Source organism: Parasteatoda tepidariorum, chromosome 7 (genome assembly GCF_043381705.1).
Source record: "Parasteatoda tepidariorum isolate YZ-2023 chromosome 7, CAS_Ptep_4.0, whole genome shotgun sequence".
In the NCBI taxonomy this organism is placed as follows: domain Eukaryota; kingdom Metazoa; phylum Arthropoda; class Arachnida; order Araneae; family Theridiidae; genus Parasteatoda; species Parasteatoda tepidariorum.
The window spans coordinates 29,281,013-29,304,229 of NC_092210.1; the positions used below are offsets into that span (position 1 = coordinate 29,281,013).

At 29.0% G+C, this 23,217-nt stretch overlaps 1 protein-coding gene across 1 annotated transcript in view; it reads left to right on the forward strand.

Moving 5' to 3' along the window:
• The first annotated feature begins 967 nt into the window (after positions 1–967).
• LOC107446820 (glutamate receptor ionotropic, kainate 2) overlaps positions 968–23,217 on the forward strand; it is a 45,625-nt gene continuing 23,375 nt past the window's right edge. Inside the window, exons 1-4 of the mRNA XM_021144471.3 lie at positions 968–1,118; positions 18,327–18,578; positions 19,722–19,912; positions 22,233–22,286. Coding sequence (XP_021000130.2) covers positions 1,022–1,118; positions 18,327–18,578; positions 19,722–19,912; positions 22,233–22,286 — 594 coding nt within the window. The 5' untranslated portion in view covers positions 968–1,021. The remainder of the gene's footprint in view (positions 1,119–18,326; positions 18,579–19,721; positions 19,913–22,232; positions 22,287–23,217) is intronic.

Sequence of the window (23,217 nt, forward strand, 5' to 3'; positions counted from 1 at the left end):
CTCTAACACGTTGATGTAACCATCAATAAGAATATTATAGCTCCTCAAAGTTTTAAAGAAGCTTTACATAATAATCGTATAAATTAATTGTCAACTTACTAAATTTTGCTGAAGTTCGCTACTATTATGGGTATTGGGATTTGTGTGTTCAAGATGCGAGCTGGTCGTATAAATTAATGGTGAACTCTTTAAATTTCACGAGAATTTCTTAGAATGTACTCATGGAAAGTTATTATTATTTTTTTCTGTCTGGAGAAATAAAATGCTTGTTGCGGCATTTACAGGAATCAGTTTTGTCAAAATCTATGAAATTTTTGAGATCTTATATAGATCCTATTATTATTAATCCAATTTTGTAATTTGCTTCTTATGCGCTTATTAGTTGAAAATATTATGAACACAAATTTATCGAACGTATTAAGGTTTTTTAATAACAGTTAATTTAAAGTTACACAAATGTTTACTGATACATTGAATAATTAGGTATGTGACTTTGCCATCAGAAGTCAAAATTTTGTTTCTAAGCGTAAATCTATTTTGGGAAATCCTTAGCCCATCTACAGAAAAAAAAGGTTTACGGTCAAAACAAATTTTAGCCATTATTTGACCTAGAAACCAGAAGTTTGAATTTTGCCTCCAAAAGTTAGCATGATGTTTGAAATCGTTAGCCCATGTTAGCTCGCCAAAAATTTGCACTAGCCCACCCATCCAAAACAGTTATGGCCAAAACCAATTTTGGCAAAGTTTTGAAGTTGGAAACAGATAGTCATAACATATTTTATGGTGGGTGGGCTAACAAAAACTTTTGGAGGGCAAACATGGGCTAGCAATTTCCTACAATGAACAAACGTTTGAAGATAAAATTCAAACTTAAGTTTGACAACTTCACACACCCATATCAGTTAAGTATATATGGGTTATTATATTTAAATAAAAGCAGTAAGATTGTGTTTTATTTACAGGTGGCCTATTTGAAACAAATGAAAGTCAACAAGAGTTAGCTTTTAGAAAGGCTATAGAAATGATTAACTCGGATGGATTAAATCTTCCCGGAAAAAAATTACAAGCAAGAACGAGACAAGTTCCTCCACAAGACAGCTTCCGTGCTCTTAAGACAGGTATGTATTTATATAGTTGTTTGAAAAAAAAAAACTAGTCTGAATTAGGTATCGTAAGTTGCAATGCAGTTTTTTTACTTTTTAATGCCCGATTACTCCTTTCATTTTTTTGATATATTTTTTTTTCTCTTTTAAAGCACCATGTATGTGCATTAAATAAATAATATCAAGAAACTGTGCCGGTAAGATATTACTTGTCTAAAAAAAAACTTCATAAGTTTCAAAAATAAGCAACTGGCAATAAATGTCGACGTGTTTCAAGCGCTCAAAAATGGGCAACCATACTCATTACTTGCAAGACATGAAGTAAAACTGCATGTGTTTTTGTTTCTCACCTTTATTTCCCCATTTTTCGTTGCTGGCAACTTTACGATTCATGCTTTAAATCACTTTTTTTTCTCATTCACGTCTGTCACGTTTTGAGAATGGGCGCTTATTTCTGGGCGCTTGAAATATGTGGACTTTTATTTCCCTCAACATCTTTCTGAAAATAAGGAGATTTTCTAATCAAGTAATACCGTGTATTTATATTTTTAGACATAGATTAGAGCGAGATGTTTCCAAATTACTTTTATATACTTCGTGCTTAATATTTTATTTATTTTATTATTTAAATTTAATTTCTTTATGTTAATGATGTTTTTAAAGTAAGATAAATCTTTAAATAAAGAAAATCTATACATAGAGAGAGAACTTTAGCCGTTCACATAATGATCGAAGTGAAGCCGTGAAGTCAAGTGTTCTTTGTATAAGGAAAACAAGACGTTAAAGGCTGCTAATTAATTATTAAATTATGCTTTTACTTTGACGTTTATCTTGGACTTTAGATAGTTCTATATTGGTATTTTTTTTCCTAGATTTATTCTATGTCCCTTCCAATATAATTTAAAATAATTTGAAATAAATATACACATTTTATAATAAATGTAGTCAGAGCATTCTGAAATAATAATGACAGGTTTTTGAATTATTGCATGCGAATAATTTAAATTAGGGGTATGGAAATTTTGAAAAAGAGTCCCGAATAGGGATCTCAAAATACCAGTTATTGTCGATCAAGTTGATTAAAAGAAATGAATGGAAATAATATTTTTTTACATGTATCTAAACATTGTGTGTTAGTTTATTTATTTAGTATTTTTTTTTCATAATCTATTTTAATTATTCCGCATAAAAATGTGATTGATAAACCCCATCCAGATCAGGGCAGACTGTAAAATCTAGAATAATTGAAAACTGCGAAATAAATAATAAAAATTTGATTTAATTTGATGGCTATTCGATAAACACTCAATAATTTAATTGATGACGCGTGTATGCTTACCATGTACAGGCAACCCAGGGAGCAGAATTAAAAATTTATCAATAAACTTGGAAGTTCCACCCCTGGCGCGCTATGCACAATAAAATCCGTGACTGCTTCATCATTACTTTTTTTCCTTTAAAATAAAAAATTTCTCACAAAAAAACTTTTTTGTGGATAAAATATATTATTGCAATCATTTTATTCAAAAATATCTCTTTTAGATTTTAAACGTAGAGATATGAATCATTACCTGGATATGTGAACTAATCAACTGCATTCCAGAGAAAATTTAAATTTAAGAATTTAGAGTGTCTGAATAAAAAATAAATAAACAAGAAGTATTTGTACTCATTAACGAAACTTTCATCATTATAAAAGTTTTTTTTTAATCTCTCTTGAATTAATCCTTTTTCTTCTAATAATTTCAATATGAATATGAAGATTTTTATCTAGAAAAATCACATTTTTATCTAGTAACATTGGCTGAGATGACGATTGGTTAGGTGTTCGGTCCAAGAGGTCGTGAGTTCGATCCCACTGGCCAAAGAATTTATGTACAGTAAATGGTGACAGGTGCACTGTAAATCTGTCAGGTCTCATAGCAAATTATACCTCTTGGGGTGCTGAATTGGAGATTAATCGTTCCCTGGTTCAGGTCAAAATTACGAATTTAGTATTGATGAACATATGCATGAATGGGACTGCCCTATAAACAGTCTGTGACGAATGTGTGACTGAAGCCTTATTCTTGGTTGTAGTTGGTGCCATTGGCAGACAAAAAACGCACCCTTTGCCTTAAATTAGCTTGGATTCACTAAGCAGGCTTGTTGATAATGGCAAGTGACTTTAGAAACAACAACATCTAGCAACCTCAGACTCAGTCTCTCTCTTCTTTTTATAATTTTCAACACCATCAGCTCAAACGTAAGCCCATGAAATAGAGATTTCGAGTCAGATAAATAAAATTTCTGGCATAAATGGATAAATAATCATCATTTTAAGCAGATAAAGTAAGAAAATCTCATGAAAAAACACCTAAAATTTAAAAAAACTTTCGATTAAATAGGAATTTCAAAAATAATTCATGTTTAGTTTATAAAGGAAGATTTTCTCATTTGACACACCTTATTTCAACTCTGTAGAGTAGCTGCATTTTTGCAAGGGGGTGACGTGGAGCGCAGAGTATTTTTAATAAAGCATTAACTGTGTGTGTGTGTGTGTAAATAATTGTCGAACTACGTATACAACACTACAAACACTACGTGTCTACTAAGAAATTACACCACTACTACCATTAATGCTTCCATTATGTTTGTTTAGATACATTTTATTTCTAAAAGAGAAAAATTTAATTTTAAATGAATAATTTCTGACTTTAAATAAGACACAAATTTTATATCAAATTTTATTTAAATATCAGTTCGCTCAAATACGAGCTTTTACGTATAAGTTTTATTAGGAAAATATTAATGTGAGTAAGTTGTGAAAAATGCATATAAACTGGCACAAAAGCAATAAACATAATTTATTTATTAATTTACTTATTTTTTAGTTTTATTGCTTTTGCTCCAACCCATGTGAGAACTGATTAAGGTTTTTGTGTCAGCTATTTTACGTTCTGATTCACTTTTTATGGTAAAAGTTAAATAAGTATGATTTTTGGTTAAAATTCTTAAATCTGTGATTCAAAAGTTAAGGAAAGAAATAATTCGTTGCAAATAATTCTTTTCTTAAGTCATACTTTCATTATTCGAATACTTGGTAAATAATTTTTTTCGATAAACGCAGTAAATACTTTCAAATGCAACTTTGTGATAGCTTTAAAAATATTTCCAAATTGAAACAATATACTCTTTTTACGCAAAAACAAATTTTTTCAGTCATTTTATATTTGCACTATAATTACTCTAACGTTCTTTCTCCTGTAAGAGCATAAAATATGATCGGAAATACATTTTCGCCATTTTTCTAAGATCAATATCAGAAAATCAATCGGTATATAATTAATGGTGAACAGCTGGTTATGTTTTTCTAGTCGGAATATATATTAAGGAACATAGGCATTTCTTTATTTATTTCTTAAAGAAAATGCTAATATTTTTTATAATTTTTACTAATGTATTTCGAGAGAAGTATGCTCAAGAAACAGATTTGATCATGAAAACATTAATTTGACATTATATCAATGAGTGAAATACTTTTTTTTTCCATTTGTTTCTTACTTTAAAATAATCCTTCAGGAAAACTTCGTACGATGAAGATTTTTGTGCTTTTTTCTTTTTGTAATTTGTAAGTTTTTACTTTTTTTGTGAAAAATCAATGTAGCAAAAATTATTCAACTACGTTTAAAACGTTTGTGAGAATTTTGAATGAGTATTGGAATGTTTAGTGCCAGATGAATTTCTTTATTTCATTTGAAAGAACATTTATTTAATTTTGCATTAATTAATTTTTAAACTTATGTAGTTAATTTATTTGACTACAAAAAAGTATTGCTTGCATTCTAAATCCAGATTACAAATTATAGAATACCAGATGTGAGCTTAAATTTAAGGAATTGAATTTTTTTATTTCATTATTTAACATTGTATTTAAATAAAAATCTATTATTCTAAGAATCTATCTATCTAAGTATGTATATATATATATATATATATATATATATAGATAGATAGATAGATAGATAGATATAGATAGATATTCCATTATTCCATTCCTTATTGCATTTTTTTTTCATTTATTGATTTTTTTGTGTATAAATGCTGGGGTTCCTATTATTTCTTTTTCTCCAAATAAAAGAAAATTAAAATTTAATCTAAGTCAGCTATTTGAAAATTAAGACTTTGCATGGAATTGAAAGAACAGTGCCCATTTTCTTAAATTGTATGAAGGCCTCGATGGCCTAATTCCGTGGAGTTTGTGTCTAATGTATACACAACACAGTGCAGATTTCATTGTAAGTTTGTAATAAAATCAATCATTTGTTTAATTATTGTTAATTTTCTTTGATAAGCATTATATTACTCTATGAGAACATCTTGAAACTAGTTATAACATATTTTGGCTTTACTTAAGCAAAAATTAAGAAAATTACATTAAGCTTTTTATAATAAAAACTGCACTAAAAATTTAACAAAACTGCCTCCAAATTATTCCGAAACAAATAATAGTCGAATTTGAAAAACCCATGCATTGAAAATTTAAACAGCATTAATTAATTTGTGTGCGAAACGTTTCTAACGTATAGCGAAACGTAGCGCGCATAATGCTTACTTGAATATCGCCTAATGAAAAAAAAAGAATTATTTCTTTATAGTATTATTTGCTTAAATTTCAAATAAGTTATTCGAGAGTTCGACAGCAAAGCTTTTCTGCTCAGTATCATAAATGAGTGTCCATTAATGCTCTAAGATAAATCTTGATTTTGTATGGTGAAAACATTATTCATACAAAATCATTTGAAAAAATGTTTTATTAAATTACACTGTCAAACAAATGGAATATGTGTTATTGTATATCTCTACATATCCTAAATTAAACACAGATATGTTAGATTTGCATTGATCTCACTCAGAATTTGTTACAAGAATTGTAAAAACAGAAAGTTGATTTGTAAATCATCAATTATCTGATTATATGCAATATTATTGTTGTTTTGATAAGAAAGCAATGAATAGCAATAATTGAGGGCAAGGAGCAGCAGAGAGAGATGCCTGATTGAGTGTTATATGTATCAACTGAACATATGATTCAAAAGCGTAACACATATTTTATTTTTTACTCCTGATATCACATGAAACAACATTTGAAAAATTATTTACGTATGTTCGTTTTATCTGTAACAGCCATACCAAACAAAATAAATATAAATGTATATGCTACGAAAGATATTGTTCTTTGCAAAAGGAAAGAAAGTTAAGCAGAAAATACGAACAGGAAAGGAAAAAAACTCAGTAAACAGATATATCATACATTAGAACTCTGTCAACACTTTCTTCGGACACCGTTTCCAAGTTTCTTCGCCTCATGACAATAAAGTTTCTGACTACGCCACACCGGATATTTTTTTTTTTTACTTAAATAGTGAGTGTCCGATGATAAGGCCTCTCGAGTAGTGCTGCTGGACAAATCACCTCGTTAGCCTCTGAACGTTATATGGTAGACTCATTTGGGATGACTATCTAAGAGAAAAACGACGCCATCTGGTGTCCGTTGGGATAAATTCTTCTGCGAGTTTTTTTTTCCTTCGATATTTTTTCATCACAATGTATTTGTTTTTTGCCACAATGTAGTGATTTTCTTTTTTTTATATGCACACATGCTTTCTGATTCTCAAAAGTGTTTGGTATTATTTTTTTAATCCTTTAAAAATATTTCTAACAATGTATAATTGTATTTTTATAAGAAATGCTACATTGCAATAATATTATAGTAGAATCGATTTTATTACTAAAAACTATTAGAAAATTATAAAATTCCACAAATATTTTTCCACAACTAAGTTTTTTTTATTTAATCCGATTTTTTTCATTATTTTTTAAAAAACTTTATTAAAATTGTTTTTACAATGGTATTCATATAGAATCCTTATTATTTTTATGCTGATGTTCACTTAGAGAATTACATTACAATATGGAATAAATTTACATGTTATTCCAATTGTAAACCACATTACTTTCATATATGGTTGAAAGTATATTAATAATATATAAGAATATATAATAAAATAATATATAATAAAATAATATATAATAATAATATATATTATATAAATATATATTATCAAATATATAATATTAAATATATAATATATAATAAATATAGTGTTTATTTAAAGCAGAAGAAACTAATAACTGTAATACTGTTCAGAATATAATTGTTAAGAAAAAAATGGCTAAGTGGTTTGGTAGGTAGGTATTTTATTTACGTCGCACTAGAGCTGCAGAATGGGTTATCGGTATGCGAAACATCCCTAAGGAGGGTCCGAATACATGCTATCACAATTTTGATTCTCATCAGAGGGGGTGGCTCACCCGCTTTGGTAGCCCGATGACCTGCACACGAAGTCAAGCACTTTACGGTCGAATTGCTTACGAGGACCGATACCGTCTACCCTCAGTTCATATGCAGGCTGATTAACGTGGTACCATTTATTGACCCGCTTATGATATGAACCGTTGATTGACGGCAGCCAGTGTTGCTTGACTACTGAGCTCTATTGGGAATCATGTCTTTACAATCAGTCCACTGCGGGATTGAAAAAAAAATTGCTAAGACCAAAATTATTATAGAAATTAAAGTTACAATATTATTTTCGTTACTCAATGCGCATAAAATATTTGTGCGAATTCGTGTTTTTATACGCGTGTGTAGACATTTCTTTAAAATTAAATTATTTTATAGCAATGCAAAGTTTATTATTTTTTTTTTAATATTTGTAAATGAATTTCGTTACAAGGCACTTTATATTAACATTGAAACAGTAGCATATTGTCTAAGTATTGCCACATTTCACATGAATATTTTATGCTAATTTTGCATTACATTAATTTTGTATTTAAAATAACTATTGCTTACACTAAATCTTTTTTAAATTTTTATTTGGAAATGTATATTTAACTTAGCTGAAAATGTTTAAAGTAGTTATTTCAGTGAAAGCGTAACTTGGTAAAATTAAATTCTTCCAACAATATAAATAATTCATAATCAGTCAATTCCTAAAATAATTTAAGTAAAGAAAAAATTATCAAGTTGTCTCTAACAGGCTCAGCTGAAATGAAATATTTAATTGTCTATTTTAAGATGAAGAAACTTAAAACTCCATAATTAGTTCCAGAAAGCAGTTACATCTGCAGAGTTAGGAAGATAAATACTCTTAGTCGGTTTTCTTTTGATTCAAAAAGAAGATAAAAAGAAAAGCGCTCTTTTCTATGCTTGTCGAAGAATGGACGAGAAAAACTTTTGTCCTTTTGCCAAGTATTTCTTTACTTATGAGATTGTTATTTTTTAATGTCACTGGATAAGACAAAAGTTTATTTTTAGAGTCATTTCGCAGAAATGGTATTTTTATTTCCAAAAAATACATTGATATAAGTGTCTTTGCAAGTAAGTAATGGTTTTTTAAGCAAGTGTACTTATAACCACTGGATATAGAGTTTTAAAGGTTATAGAAGATATCACAATACTGTTACTAACATTTAATTGATATTTTATGTTTTTCTTTCCAATACTCATTTTTTTCTTCAAAAAGTAACATTTGTACCACCCTTAAAAGGTCAATAATGCAATTAGCACTTTTATTTATGGCACTGCCATTCCAGAGCATGTGAAAAGTTCTTTTACCTAAAAAACAATAAATTAGCAAACAATAATGCTGTAATGTCAATTATTACTCACATGATTCTGATTTTCAATTGGTTCCGAAAAGAAACTTAGCATATTTATTTTAATGAACTTGAAATTTCGACTGTTTTATTAAGAACATAATTTAATTATCAACAGTTATAAGTAGTATAATATCATTTACATAACTATATGGTTAGAAAACTGATAAAAAAATTTTCTCCAAATAATGCTTTAAAAAGTAAAAGAAAAGAAAATAGAAATATTTTTTTCTCTAATTAAGTAAGTTCCGAAGCATATAATGTTATCATAGAAATAGTAACGTTTTAAATTTCAGTTTATAAATTTGAATAAAGAACAATGGGATTTATTTATTATTTTTTTTGCATTGATATCTATACTTGGCATCGCCTATTCAATTCTGTATTTAGTTTTGCTCCTGAAGTTACAGGTTTTTTAAATGACAGTTTTCGTCATTTTTTTTATCTTTATCGAAATGTACAAATTCCAAAACGTGAGAAGTGGTGGTTCAAGGGATATTCCAATGAGGCCTTCATTAAAGCCGGGCTCGAATCCCATAAATAGCTGGTCAATACGAATACCACCCCCGGATCGCACTTACCACAATGTTGACTTAAATATCCTCTGCGGTAGTCGGATCATGGGTCAGACTCCCTTTGCCACGAGGCAAACCGGGGAAGGATTTCGTGGTTTTCCGCTCCATGTAACGTAAATGCGTGTTAGTTCGGGTTAGTTCCTTCAAAAAATACTCCATGAAGGCAAATTTCTCACAATACTTGATTCAGGAGTTCCCTTGTCTTCTGGATTGGGTTAAAAAAAACAAGACTACGGTGTTGGACATTAGTAATCTTAAACCCAAAATTGGGCCAACTGTTCCATGACGCTTATGAAATAAAATCTTAAAAAGTAATAAATTTTGCATAAAGAGCAGAAGTTTGTGTAAATGCAGCGTCAAACTTTGAGGGAAGTTAGGCCAGGTCATCAAGATTAAATTGCATCGAACCCATATCGGAAATGTCGTCATATGCGGTTAGAGACAATTCCCTATTACGATCTGTTCATCACCACACAAAGAAACAGTTCATAAAAGTAAAGGGCCCCTAGCGGTATATGGTGACATGAGTTCCTATATAAAATTTTTACATATCATCAAACATTGACTAAGACTGAATTTTAAAAAATGTAACCTGGAGTGGGAAGTCGATAGCATATTATTTTAAATCACTGATACGAAAGTACATAACGTCTGTTAAAAAATTTCATGCCACAGAAAACACAATACGAAATTATAAACTTTACAAGCATTTAAAACTATAGTGACCCCCACATGTAAAATTGTCTGACAACTTAAGTTACCAAAAAAAATTATGTTTAAGGAAGCATAATTACCATATAAAGTATCATTTTAAAAATAAAGTTGATTCACAGTTTTATTTGTACAATGTCCGAAACCATAAAATAATGGATGAAAAATAAGAATTAAGATTGAAATAATACTAAAAGAACGCGAAAAAAAGGTTAATTCATTGTAAGGTAAGCGAAACTGAATAGCGAAAACTAGAATTCAAATTCATGGCAGTTTTAATCCTTTTATGATTAGAATAAAAAAAAAGGAAAAAAGTCGTTTTGTCAATTTAGAAGCTTTGAAAAGTCAAATATACAGAAAAAGTCCATAAGAAAAGGAGAATTTTTTACGTTTCGCGAATATTGGTTAAGAACAGTAGATATTTTAACTTTTCCTGAGAATTTTTTTTCCTGTAAAATTTACAGTAGTTTCTTACAGTGTAGAAGAAAATTCATAATTGCATTAAATAGTTCCGATTCAAAAAGAAAAAAGATAATTAAGTTTTAGTTCCGGTTCAAAAATAAAAAAGAAAATTAAGTTTCAAATGTTGTATAAAGCAAGATTTGTATTGAAACACTAAAAATATATCGTTATAATTTAATATGTGGAAAAAGGGATATTTTTCTCAAATTAAATAACTGTCCGTATCCATTAAGAAATTTAAATCTGTTTTGAGCAAGGTTAAAAATTATAGTATTCACATTTCATATCGATTTTTAAGTGCTGAAAATGAACCTATGTAACACTAAACCTCTTCATAAACCTAATTTCAGTGAAACAAATCCTAGTTTTAGGATCTTTTGAAGGTAAAGATTTCTCTTAAATCCAATTTCAATTGCTTTCAACCAGATAAATCAGTTCCCTGGATCATCTTATGCTTTTATGTAATTGAATTTTCTTCTCAGAAACAAAGATCAAGGGTAAATAAAGGCTTAACAATTTACTCAGAAAGGTGTGTAATCAAATCTCAAGCTGCTTTCTGAAAACAAAAATAGAATTAGTGGAACTTCTTTCCAGAAGGAAAAATAAAGTCCTAATAGTTGACGTCTTAGAATTATTGTTTTGATTGCATTTAACAATCATCAAATACTATTTGTGGCGTACGTTTATTTTTTGTTTGAAAATATTTAAAAATATTCGATTATTAGTTTAAAAAATGCGATTATTTCTGTTTAATAATCACTTAATTTAGTTAATACATAATGTTTCAAAATTTAAAGCAATAATTACTACGCTTCGGTTTTGAAACTATTACATTTTAAAATTTTTCAATAATTTTCAAAAAATAACATTCATTTGTTACAATTTACGTTTCCGGTTACCAAAATTAATAAACATCTCACCAATACGTAACTATAATAATTCCACTCAATATACTTCATATTTTTGTTTAGATGGAATGGATATGTGTTTTTTTTTAATTCGTATGCTCAAAGTCACAAATTCATATGAGCAAAAGAATACGAAAAATTAAAATGTTTATTAAAAAATAATTTCTTAAATCTGGATTTGCTTCAATTATTTTTGTGCTATTAACATCAGTCATAGTGCAACGTCTTTGGAGAGCCGCGTTAATTGATCATTCATTATTTGAAAAACTTAAAAAAAAATATCAGTATGTATAGTAATAATTAGGTAAACTTCTAATACATTTCCTTTTGAATGTATCCCTTTCTTGAGACAGTTGCCTATATGTTTGTTACTTTTATTAAGGAGATAAAGTAAGAATTATGTTCTTAAAAATAAAGTGTTTTTTACATTTTGTTATATACACATACTAGAGAACATAATTTGTGCCAGATAGGCAACTGTAAATTACCTGATATGTCAAGTTAAATCCATAAATATATGTGTACGTAAACTATGCATAAAAAATTTTAAGTGTAATTCATGAAACGAAAAATAACCAGTAGCCACTTGCTATGTGGCGAAACAAAAAGAAAGTAGTGAGATAAATTAAATATAAAATCTTTCACTTTTCGCTCTTCTTTTTTTTTAAAAATGCTTAATAATAAAAGTGCATCAGAGCAAAATTTTCATTACAGTGTCTAATCTCTCCATTCAAAAATGTTGATACTTTAGAATCCATCAATTCGTGATAGAAACATGCGGAAGAAGAAATTTTAACAATTCATATAATTCAAAGTTGTAATGTATACATTAAATGTGCTTCAGTGTCCCCAAATATATTTCGTTTTTTTAATGCTTAATAATAAAAGTGCATCAAAGCAAAGAGACTATGGAAAACATAATTTTCATTACAGTGTCTAATACCTTCATTTAAAATTTTGATACTTTAGAATCCATCAATTCGTGATGGAAACATGTGGAAGAAGAAGTCTTAACAATTCATATAATTCAAAGTTGTAATGTATTCATTAAATGTGCTTCAGCGTCCCCAAATATTTAAAAAAAAATTTTTTTCAAGTCATAATGTGTAACTAAATTTTGCCACATAATTACATTATTTTTATTGATGAATACGCTTTTTACAGAGGTCAATTTTTTTAAAAATAAAATGTAGCCCAATCAAGAAAAAAAAATTGCGAAAATTGTCTATTAAATGGTAAGGAATAATCGATAGTGGTCACCGACTCATTAGTTTGAAGAAAAAGTTGCTACTAAGGTATTCGAGTAAACTAGCCACTAGCTACTAATTGAAAATTTAAATTTTAAGGTTTAGAAATTCATAAATACTAATTGAAACTTAAGTGAGATATGAATTTGTTTAATTGCAGATTACATCTTGTCTCTATAATGAATTTTTTTCAAATAATTTGTTTTAAATCTCACCTGCAACCTTTTTTTAACATTAGTATTATTTTTACAAAATTGTAGCGTTTGGAACTATCATTAATAAATAAAAAAAATCATTTTCTTGGTACCGTGCTTCTCAAATGAATAATATTAGCAAATCCTCTACATAAAACGGCTCTAACAGTAAATCTTTTAAGAAGGCTTCAAATCGATAACGCAGAATGTGATTTCAGCAATATTTCATTTTTATGTCACGCAGAATATGCTTTACTTTTCATGCTTTAAGCAAAAGTAAATGTAAATAAATAAATAATAGGCTATCTTAAGAATCGTCTCATATATTGAATGGCGGACTCACCATTCCATCTGGAACTTCATGCGATTTCTCTTCTTGAATGTTTTTATGAGAAATGCTTTTGGATTTTCGCCAAATAGAACGCAATCTGCACTTTTTCCCATAGACGATGCATATTGTGATTGCATATGCAAGTCTTCACAAGTCAGCAATGACTTTAGAGAATTGCCTAAATTTTGCCAAATATAAAGCTAATGCATAAAAAATAAAGTAAAAATTTTGAAGATTTCCTTCTTTTTATCTATAATTTATTGTAAAATAAGGTTATAGAATCTAATTTTTATGCTGTATATTATCCTAAATTTTATCAATCTTAAGTTTTATGATTTAAATAAATACTTATGTAGAAGAACATTTTTCCACGAAACGTACATATATGAAATTTAATTTTAACTAAATATTGATTAGAATAAATTTTTCAAAAACATAATTCACAGCATAAATCTAATTTTCATTATCAACTCCTGCAATTATAAGGAAATGTAGAAGCATATAATAGTTCGATTTATAATTACAGTACATAGTCAAGCGATCAATGATTCCCTAGCTGACAATGTATTAAATCACAAGAACGGTATTCTTCCATGTATGATTATCTAAAATAAAAACTTTACTACAAATGCTTCGTATTTTTCTACAAAATAAGCCACCAATAGTTATTCCAAGAAAGACGTGTCGCATATTACTCACAGAAGAGTTGTTCAGGAAAAAGTAGTGTTAAATTTATTAATTAATTATCATTAAAGAACTATGTACGATATTTAAAAAAATGCGATATATATTCAATATAATATCTGTAGGTTGACTTATAATATTATAAGTCACTTAACTTTATTTTTTTATGTAAGTACAGTAAAATTTTGAATAAAATTTTACGAAATATTACTAACATTGCTAGCGCAAATAATAGTAGGAATATTACTAGAATAAAAAAAACATAGAGTAGAGGAACAATAATGGAAATAAACAATTAGAAAAATCTTACTAGCCCAAGTAGAAATTTAAATTAAACATGCTCAAAAGCAATATTGTAAATTTAAATTATTAATTATAAGTATATTTTCCATTCTAATACACTGACATAAAAAATAAATAAGGCGTAAGTAGAATTAAACATTCTGTATCAAAGCTTGATAAATTTGAGAACAATATTCAGCCGTTATTTAACTCTTAAACTCAAGGAAAAGTTTTTTTTTCTTTCTTTCGAATCATAAGCGTATGAAACTAATTCTTTAAAGATATTCAACTAGTCATTTCTCCTGATGCAAGAACTTAACATTGGAAAATAATACATTTTGTATTATGTTCTTTCCTTTCCTTGTGATTCCAACGTCAATTCCTTACTACGGTTCATTTTCTCCTAGCTGTGTTTTCTTCATTTTCTACTCCATCGAAGTTCCATTATTTGAAAATCTTATTTGTCGAAGGCTTTCAACTAGAAAGAAGAAATGCATTCTGGAGAAATTTCAGCTTTATTCATTTTAAATGCCACTCAAAATGGTGAATTTCCCTCTAAAAAGACACAGTATTCTCCATTTTGCTTCCGATACGTTATTATTTTTAGTGATATATCATTCTTTATAAAATATGATGTATAATGAGAAAAATGTACGTTTTTTTCTTTAATTTTTTTATTTTTTGCTCATCTTTATTTAGATTAAGTGCCACTCATACTGGTTATTTAACTCAAGAAGAAATAGTATTATATATTTTGCTTCTGATACGTTATTTTTTTTAAGGATATGTATTTAAAAAAAAAAAAAAAGATGTATAATGAGAAAAATGTACGTCTTTTTTAAATGAAATATTTAAGAACAGCTTTATTTATTTTATACGTCTTTAAAAATGGTGGTTTTTCCTAAAAAAGTGCAAAGAATTCTCAATTTTTTTTCTAATACAAAATTACTTTTCGAGTAATGTGTTATTTTTAAAAAAAAAAATTATGTATAAAAAGGAAGGCGTGTTTTTTTCTTCAAATTTTATGCACAGGCCCATTTATTTTAAATGCCTTTAGAAACTGTTATTCCCCCTTCTAAAAACATAGTATTCTCCATTTTGTTCCATATACATTATTATTTTCAGCGATTTATCATTCTTTATAAAATATGATGCATATCATGGAAAATGTAAGTTTTTTAAAAATGCTTTTAGCACTGCCTCATATAGGTTATTTTCCACAAAAATATATAATATTCTACATTGTGAATTTGATACGTTATTGTTTTTAAGGATACGTCTTTTTTTGGAAAAAATATGTATAATGAGAAAAATTTATCTTTTTTTGTAACGGATTCTTCCAGAACGGCTTTATTTGTTTTATACGTCTTTCAGAATGGGGATTTTACTGAAAACTACAAAGAATTTTCAATTTTACTTTTTATTAATAGATTCATTTTTCTTATTAAAAATAACGTATAAAGTGGAAAACATATTTTTTTTAAAAATCGTGTATACCGCCCGAATTATTTTAAAGGCCACTCTTAATCGTGGCTTCCCCCTAAAAAGAATCCTCTATTATTTTGTTTTCAATTTGTAATTATTTTAGTGAATTATTATTTTTCGTGAAGTATAATGTATAATTAGAAAAATATACGCTTTTTTTTTAAAAGATTTTATTAAGATTTTTATACTGTAAATGTCATTCTAGGTTATGTTCCTCTAAAAACATGTGGTGCTCTTTATTTTTTTCCTGTTACGTAATTATTTAAAAAAACTAACGATGTTTTTTCTTAAAAATCGATTAATAATGAAGAAAACGAACTTTTTTTTAAACGAAATATCTTACTGCAGTTTTATTGATATTATATGCCAATCAAAATGGTGATTTCTCCCAAAACAACAGAGAGTATTCAGTTTTGTTTCTAATACACAGATACTTTTTAACAATAAGTCCGTTTCAAAAATAGATGTAAAAGGTGGGAAATAATTTTATATGCAGCTCCATTTATCCTAAACGCCCCCTAAAAAGTGTGATTCCTTGTATGGCATTTATGGATTTTTATAGTAATTAAATAATTTATGTCGAACGTAGAACAGGATTTGCTACACATTAAAACCGTTTACTATTCTAAGCGTGGGATTGAGTTTTAAACTTTTCATCTTGAATAAAAATTTTATTATGACCATTCACCATGCTTTTAATTTTAAATAATATATAATTTAAGACTTTAATTTTAAATAATAAATAAGCTTTTTAATAATAAATAAGCTTTTAATTTTAAATAATAAATAGTTTTAGTAACTATAAAATAATGATGACTCTGCAGATTTTAATCAGATAGCATTTTATGTGGTTTATCACTTAACTGAGCCTAGACACCCCTTTAGTAATTGTAGCTAAAACCGCTTGAATTGTAGGGCAGGTTAGTGAGTAATTGGCTTAATAAATAGATTTTTTACATGATAATAAATATCAAGACATAAATTTTCAGCTCAGGGATAGAGCTTCCACCTCCCAGTGAGCTGATCCAGGTTTGAATCCCAGTGGTGGCTGGTTGAGACGAATTCAGCTCCCAGCTCTCACAGAAAACAGTGCTGACGCAAAATATCCTCAGTGGTATACGGATCATGGTTTAGAATCAATCCCTTTGCTGTCGATCTAACTGTGTTAGGTTTTCGCGGTTTTCCTCTACATGTAACGCAAATGCGTGTTAGTTACATCAAAAAGTCTTCCACCAAGGCTAATTTCTCCCAATACTTGGTTTAAGAGTTCGGGTAGAGCTCAAAATTGCAAGACTATAAAGTTGAATACTAATAGTCGTAAGCTCAGATTTAGGTAGGCTGTTCAATGCCGGTTATAAAATAAAGTCAAATGTAAACACAATCGAATTTTCAGACAAGGATGAATTAAGTCACGAATTCCTTCCTATCAAAACAAAGAATGAACTATTATTGTAAACACATGAAACACTGAAAAACATAAAAATAAAGGGCATGTCATTCTAAAACATTTCTTTGTTATGGGATCGCATTGCTTTTTTGCTGAAGGGAACCTAAACGAAATGCGACGTGAACAGTGTTTCGAACAAACACATAGACACCCTTTCTTAGGGGTTTTCTTGCTTCTTCAAGAGACACGTGGTTCGAATGTATGGTTTGATTCTATCCTTAAAGAATACAAAGGGGAATCAATTGCAGGAGTTTCCTTTTTTATGTTTTATTTTTCTTCCTGTCTACTAATGCTCTCAGAAACCTCAAACTATATTTGTTTCTAACTTTATAACATGTTCTTTGAAAAAAGTTTTTATTTCAATTGAGAATAAAATATCGGTTTTTGATTACATGAAAATATACCTTATTTTAATTTTTATTTCTCAATATATTAGGTGTTCTGAATCAGCTACGCATAATATATATATATATATATCTATATTCATTCTTGGATTTCCTTTTTTTTACTNGTTCAAAATTTAATGGTGAATGTTACTAATATAGTTTCCCCAATCATATGTCATATACGTCACCAATTTGTTTGTATATATATATGTAATACAAAAATTATAAATACTTTTGTATTAATAAAGGCATTAAAACTCTTTCGTTTTTATAAAATATCTTTGGTAAAGGATAAGTGTAGATATTCTATTTCAAGGTTGAAAACATACCAATGAATAATAATTAGATTTATATTTCAAAAGAGGAGTTATTTTAAGATCTTTCACTTCCATATAAGGAAGGATTAAACGATTTTCTATGAGAAATAAATAATTTTGATGAGGCGTAAGAATACAGGGAATGCAATATGACTGGCCTCTTTACACATTTTAATTATCGTATAAAACAGAGGAAGCAATGGTTTTTGCGTGGTTTTTTGGTGTTTCATACTTACCAACTAAACTCCGTCGGATCTGACTGGAACTGTGTCTCCCCCTCTCCAGCTGGAAGAGCGGGGATGAGATTTATGCTTCACCATCGATTACTAAATACAAGCTTGTGCACAACATGGCCTCATTATTCCTGTTATTTTGACTCATACTTCACGAAAATATCGAGGTTGTTGCCCTGATATTACATATATATATATTAGTAGTATTGTTCTTGTTTGACAATCTAACATTACTATTTGATTGTTTCTTCCGTCAGCTTGTGATTTTCTTGAAGAAGGCATGGCCGCCATCATCAGTCCAAAATCTCCGTCCAATGTAGGTGTTTTACAATCTACGTGTGATACCTTTGAAATTCCTCTCATACAAACGCATTGGTCGCCTGGTTACAAGGTTGGAAACACCTCCATTAATTTCTATCCAGACAGCCGGGGACTGGCACGTGCTTTTTCTGATTTCATGCTCACTCACAATTGGAAATCATTCACTCTCATTTATGAAGACAATGAAGGTAAGTATATTTCAGCACCTCCCTAAAGAATTTAGCGCATATTTTTTTTGAAAAGTCATTTTTCAAGATTTATTTATAAACATTGTAATAATGATTTACCTATTTAAATGAGCTATCCAGGATTGTCCGAGTGTTTGCATCATCTGCGGAAGAGTTCTTACACTTAATTGTACACCATTGGTCTCCATACATCTGCGATGCATTACTCCGAAATTAATTAAAATATTGATAAAAATAATTTAAAATTAACAAAATTAAAGTGAAGCACAATTTCAAAAGTGCATCGATTTTCTTTTATTTTTAAATTGTATTTTTTAATTACATTATTTCATTTATAATCGCATTTTCTAAAAATAACTTTTGAATGAAAGTTTTTACAGTAAAGTGTATAATTTTATTTTAATTTTCGATAAGACTGTATATGATTAAGTGGAATTGTTTGATAAAAGTTCACTCCAAGTAGATTGCGAATATGTTTAGGTCATATCTAAACTTTTCTACACTTACTAAAACCATTAAAATTTAAGCTTGACAAATGTGTATTTTGGAATTAGTAGGAATGCAATCGAAATTTCACAGAGCGTTGAAACAAAGATTTAAAAACTATAGCAGCAAAGTTTTGTTATACGGAACACTGCCTCTTGTAACTTTTGTAAAGGGATTTGACCTTTACCATAAATTTTCCTATCCCTTACTTGTCTCTTACCAGGGCCATTATTCTTATTTTATTTAAATGTTATATTTAATAAATAAATGAAACTGAAGAAAGGAAGTTTTTATGTTGTAGAAATAAAAAACCACGCAAATTTATGAGCAAATCAACAATAACAGGTCCGAACTTTACTTTTCAAACCAAATTATTTTGTTTGTTTCATTTTTGCATAAAGAAATAATAGTTACAATTAATTATACCCTAAAAATTTATAATGCTTAACTAATGTTTAACCTTTTTTTAACCTTAAAAATACCAGAGAATCATAAAATCTTTATATCCAAACATATTTATGAGCAAAACCACAGGCCTCAAACGTACTTTTAATGCCAAATTATTTTGCTTGTTGTATTATTCTTGAAGAAATAATAATTACAATTAATTATGCCATAAAGCGCATGATGTCTTACAAATGTGTTTTTTTTTTTTAGCCTTAATTCGCCTTCAGGAAATACTACAGTTGCCATCCTCTAAAGGAATAGGTCACAACATAAAAATAATGTTGAGGCACGCAAAACCTGGTCAAGATTTTTCTAAAATGATGAAAGATTTATACAAATTAAATGAAAATAATTTTGTTCTTGATTTACCTTTACCCCGAGTGAAGCAGCTATTTATTGATGTAAGTTTACATGATCCTTTATTCATTCTTCTTTTATGATTTTTTTTCTTTCACCTTTTAATACGAGGTTCGGAAGATATATGCTTTTTAATAATTTCAAATTAAGTTTTAGCTGAGAAATAAAGAAAAAACTAATAAAAACCTTTAGAAACATGTGAGCATGTGGTGGTTGAAATATTGAATCTTGCTTTTTTTCCCCCAAAAATGATATAAAGAGAAAAGCGAAAATAACTAATAACACTTTTTAAACAACAATAAAAAAATTTTATCGGATAAAAAAAAACAGGCTCTGATTTTTAATCCTATATAATAGTCAATTTTTTTAATTAATATTTACTTTCTTTTCCACATAAATGTGGCTCTTTATCTGTATTTATTTTTAATTATGTATTTGTTATTATTTTTGTTTTACTTATGAACTTTAAAATACGTTCTGCATAGCGCAGTCACCTCAGAACAGCCTCGATTTTTAAGGAACTTGCACAAAGCATAGACAGGGGATGTTAAATGAAAGTTCTAAATCTGCATTCCATATCTTCACACATAAGCATGCTCTGAAGTAACTATGAACGCTAAATTACTTCGGAACATGTGTAAGTGAACAGAATTTGAAATATTATTATTAAAAACACTATTATATAAATCAAGGAAGTTTTTTTTTAAATTCTGTTTTATATTGACGTTACTATGATACGATAACATACTTACGATAACAGCCCTGTATTTTGACGTCATAGCTACTATAGTCATAGCAGTGACTAAGACGATTCATAAGCCTTTCCGCTCTCGAATCCGTTCTAATTTATCTGAAGAGCGTGTTTGGAACATAGCGACACTGCAGATATTGTGAAACACATACGCGTTTCAGCATCCCTAAACCGGTTTTGATTGATTAAGAAGGCTGTCAACTTATGCACGCGGGGAATCATTTAATCATTCGAGGAGGAAGAACAGACATTTTTTAGGTTGACCTAGTGATATTGCTGCACCGTGGGATAAATTTTTCATTGCAAATCATGTATCACCCCATCCTTATTTTAAGTCTCGAAAATGTGAGTCTATGCAAACGTAGTATAAACAATGAAACTTAAAAAGCTAAGGAAATGTTCTCAAAATATCATAACAATACAAATTGTTATAATATTTATTTCCTATTGTGCAATCCTGAGAATTTGTCATTAATTTATTAGTATTTTAACATTTAAAAAAAAAAGAGATTATGATTTGAAACTTCATTGTTCACTCAGAGTTTGACCCTAACTCAATTTTTTCTACAATTTAAATATTAAATTATGTATGTTTTTGAAAAAGAATTTGCAATGAAGGTTTTCTCCAGTAGTATAGCATCATCTTATAAGACTCAGTCCAAGCCTCTCTACATTGTTAATTATCCAGGACTGATATTTTTTCTTGGGAGTTTTCAAGTGATGTACTAAAAACAAATTTGGTCTAGGTTAGACGCTGGGGAACCATTAATTCCTTTAAATTGGTTAAGCTAGTGTATCACGAGGAAAACTGAAAAACTGAATACCATGGTGCTTTCTTGTGGTGAAACGGTGTAGAGTCAGAATTTTTTGGATTACTTAATTTCTACACCCTTAAAGAAACATTCAAATGGCGGCATGGGATCAGGATTTCATTCACACATGTCACATTTTTAGAATCCTTAATGACTTCCCAGAAGAAACTTCGTTGAACCCTGAAGAAATATATTTCGGCTTTGACTGACTCAGCGTTCCTTCGCACTCTCATCACTAAAGACAGTCTTTATCACGACAAATTTCCCACTGAAATCTTAACGAAGTTCATACGAAACTTGATGGCAATTCATGGATGATAGTTATTAATGAAACAAAAGCAATTTCACTAAATTTCATACAGTTTCTCCCCCGGATTGTCAGAGATATTAGGGCGACATTCACGCATGCTTAAGCTGACCGTCCCTTTTACTGAATCCAAGTGGTCTCAGAATGCTGAAATGCGAATAAGCTTAACAATAAATTCAGTGGTATTACTTTACGAACGCATCCTGTATATAAAAGTAATATGTTTAAAAAGTTGTAAAAGAAGAAAGTTTTGCGTTTTGCAAACTGAATAATTTCGTTTTTATGCTTTAGAAATAAATTATTTGTACGCAGTATATGTGTACAAATATAGTATATGTGTGCTGCTTATAAGTAGAGTTTTTTTATATCTCATTGAATGCTTTTTAAGGAGATTTTTATTAAAATAACTTAAATTTTTGGTATGGAATATATTATGATTCTATGAATATTTCTTTCAGTATAAATATGTTTTAATGAACACATATTTTTTCCAGGCAACCAAAGTTTCTTTAATGACAGAATATCAAAGTTATTTGTTGACCTCATTAGTAAGTCTCTTTTTTTTCTAATAGCGATTCTTTTTAATGCACTAATTAAGCTAAAGAAATTTATTTCTCAAATAGTTCAATGTTCATTTTATTATTACAATTATTATTATTATAATTATTATTATAATAATTATTATTACAGTGAAACCTCCAGGAAAGAAACACCTCTTTGTAGCGACCTCCTCTATTTACGAGGGGTGGCACGGAATTTTTTTCCATATACTTTGTGTTGAAATAAACCTCTTAGGACATGGCATCAAAGCTTCTCCCAGTGACTGGGAAAACCTTTGCATTAAATGTAGGAAAAGAAACATAAATAAATATCAAAGCGAAAATTATTATCAAAACAAATAATTAGATTAAAATTTAGTCAAAATATCTGTGTGAGGTCCTTATATAGAGAGTTCTTCTTGAGGATCCCTGAAAGAAATCTACAACCTCATGTTGTATCTAGGGTGCACTAAAGCTGATACTGTCAATGATTTATGTTTGAAGTTGAAAGTTGAATTAGACAAAAAGTTTTTTTTTTTATTTCCTCTGAGCTGCACAATCAGCCTTCCCGATGAGCAGACCCAGTGCGTTCTCCGGAAGTGGTATCTACTCTTTCAGGACCACCACAATGGGTGAGATACCGTTGGGCACGCTAACTTGCACGTCTAGTTTCTGCCACACTAGATGGCAGCACCGAGACTCTATTTGGATGCTAAAGTGCACTAGGAATTTAATTTTGCCGGAAATGCCAAGAGCAAATACGGCACTCCAGCGATCTTTTACATGCCGCATAATCATACGACATGGCAGCTATGGATTTTCTGCATCCCGGAAATGTCTGGGCCGGGGATCCAACCCGCAGACTTGAATTCAGAGGGCCAAAGACAAAAAGTTATTTTAGAAAAAAATAAGCATCTCAAACAAGCAAATTTCTTCAAAT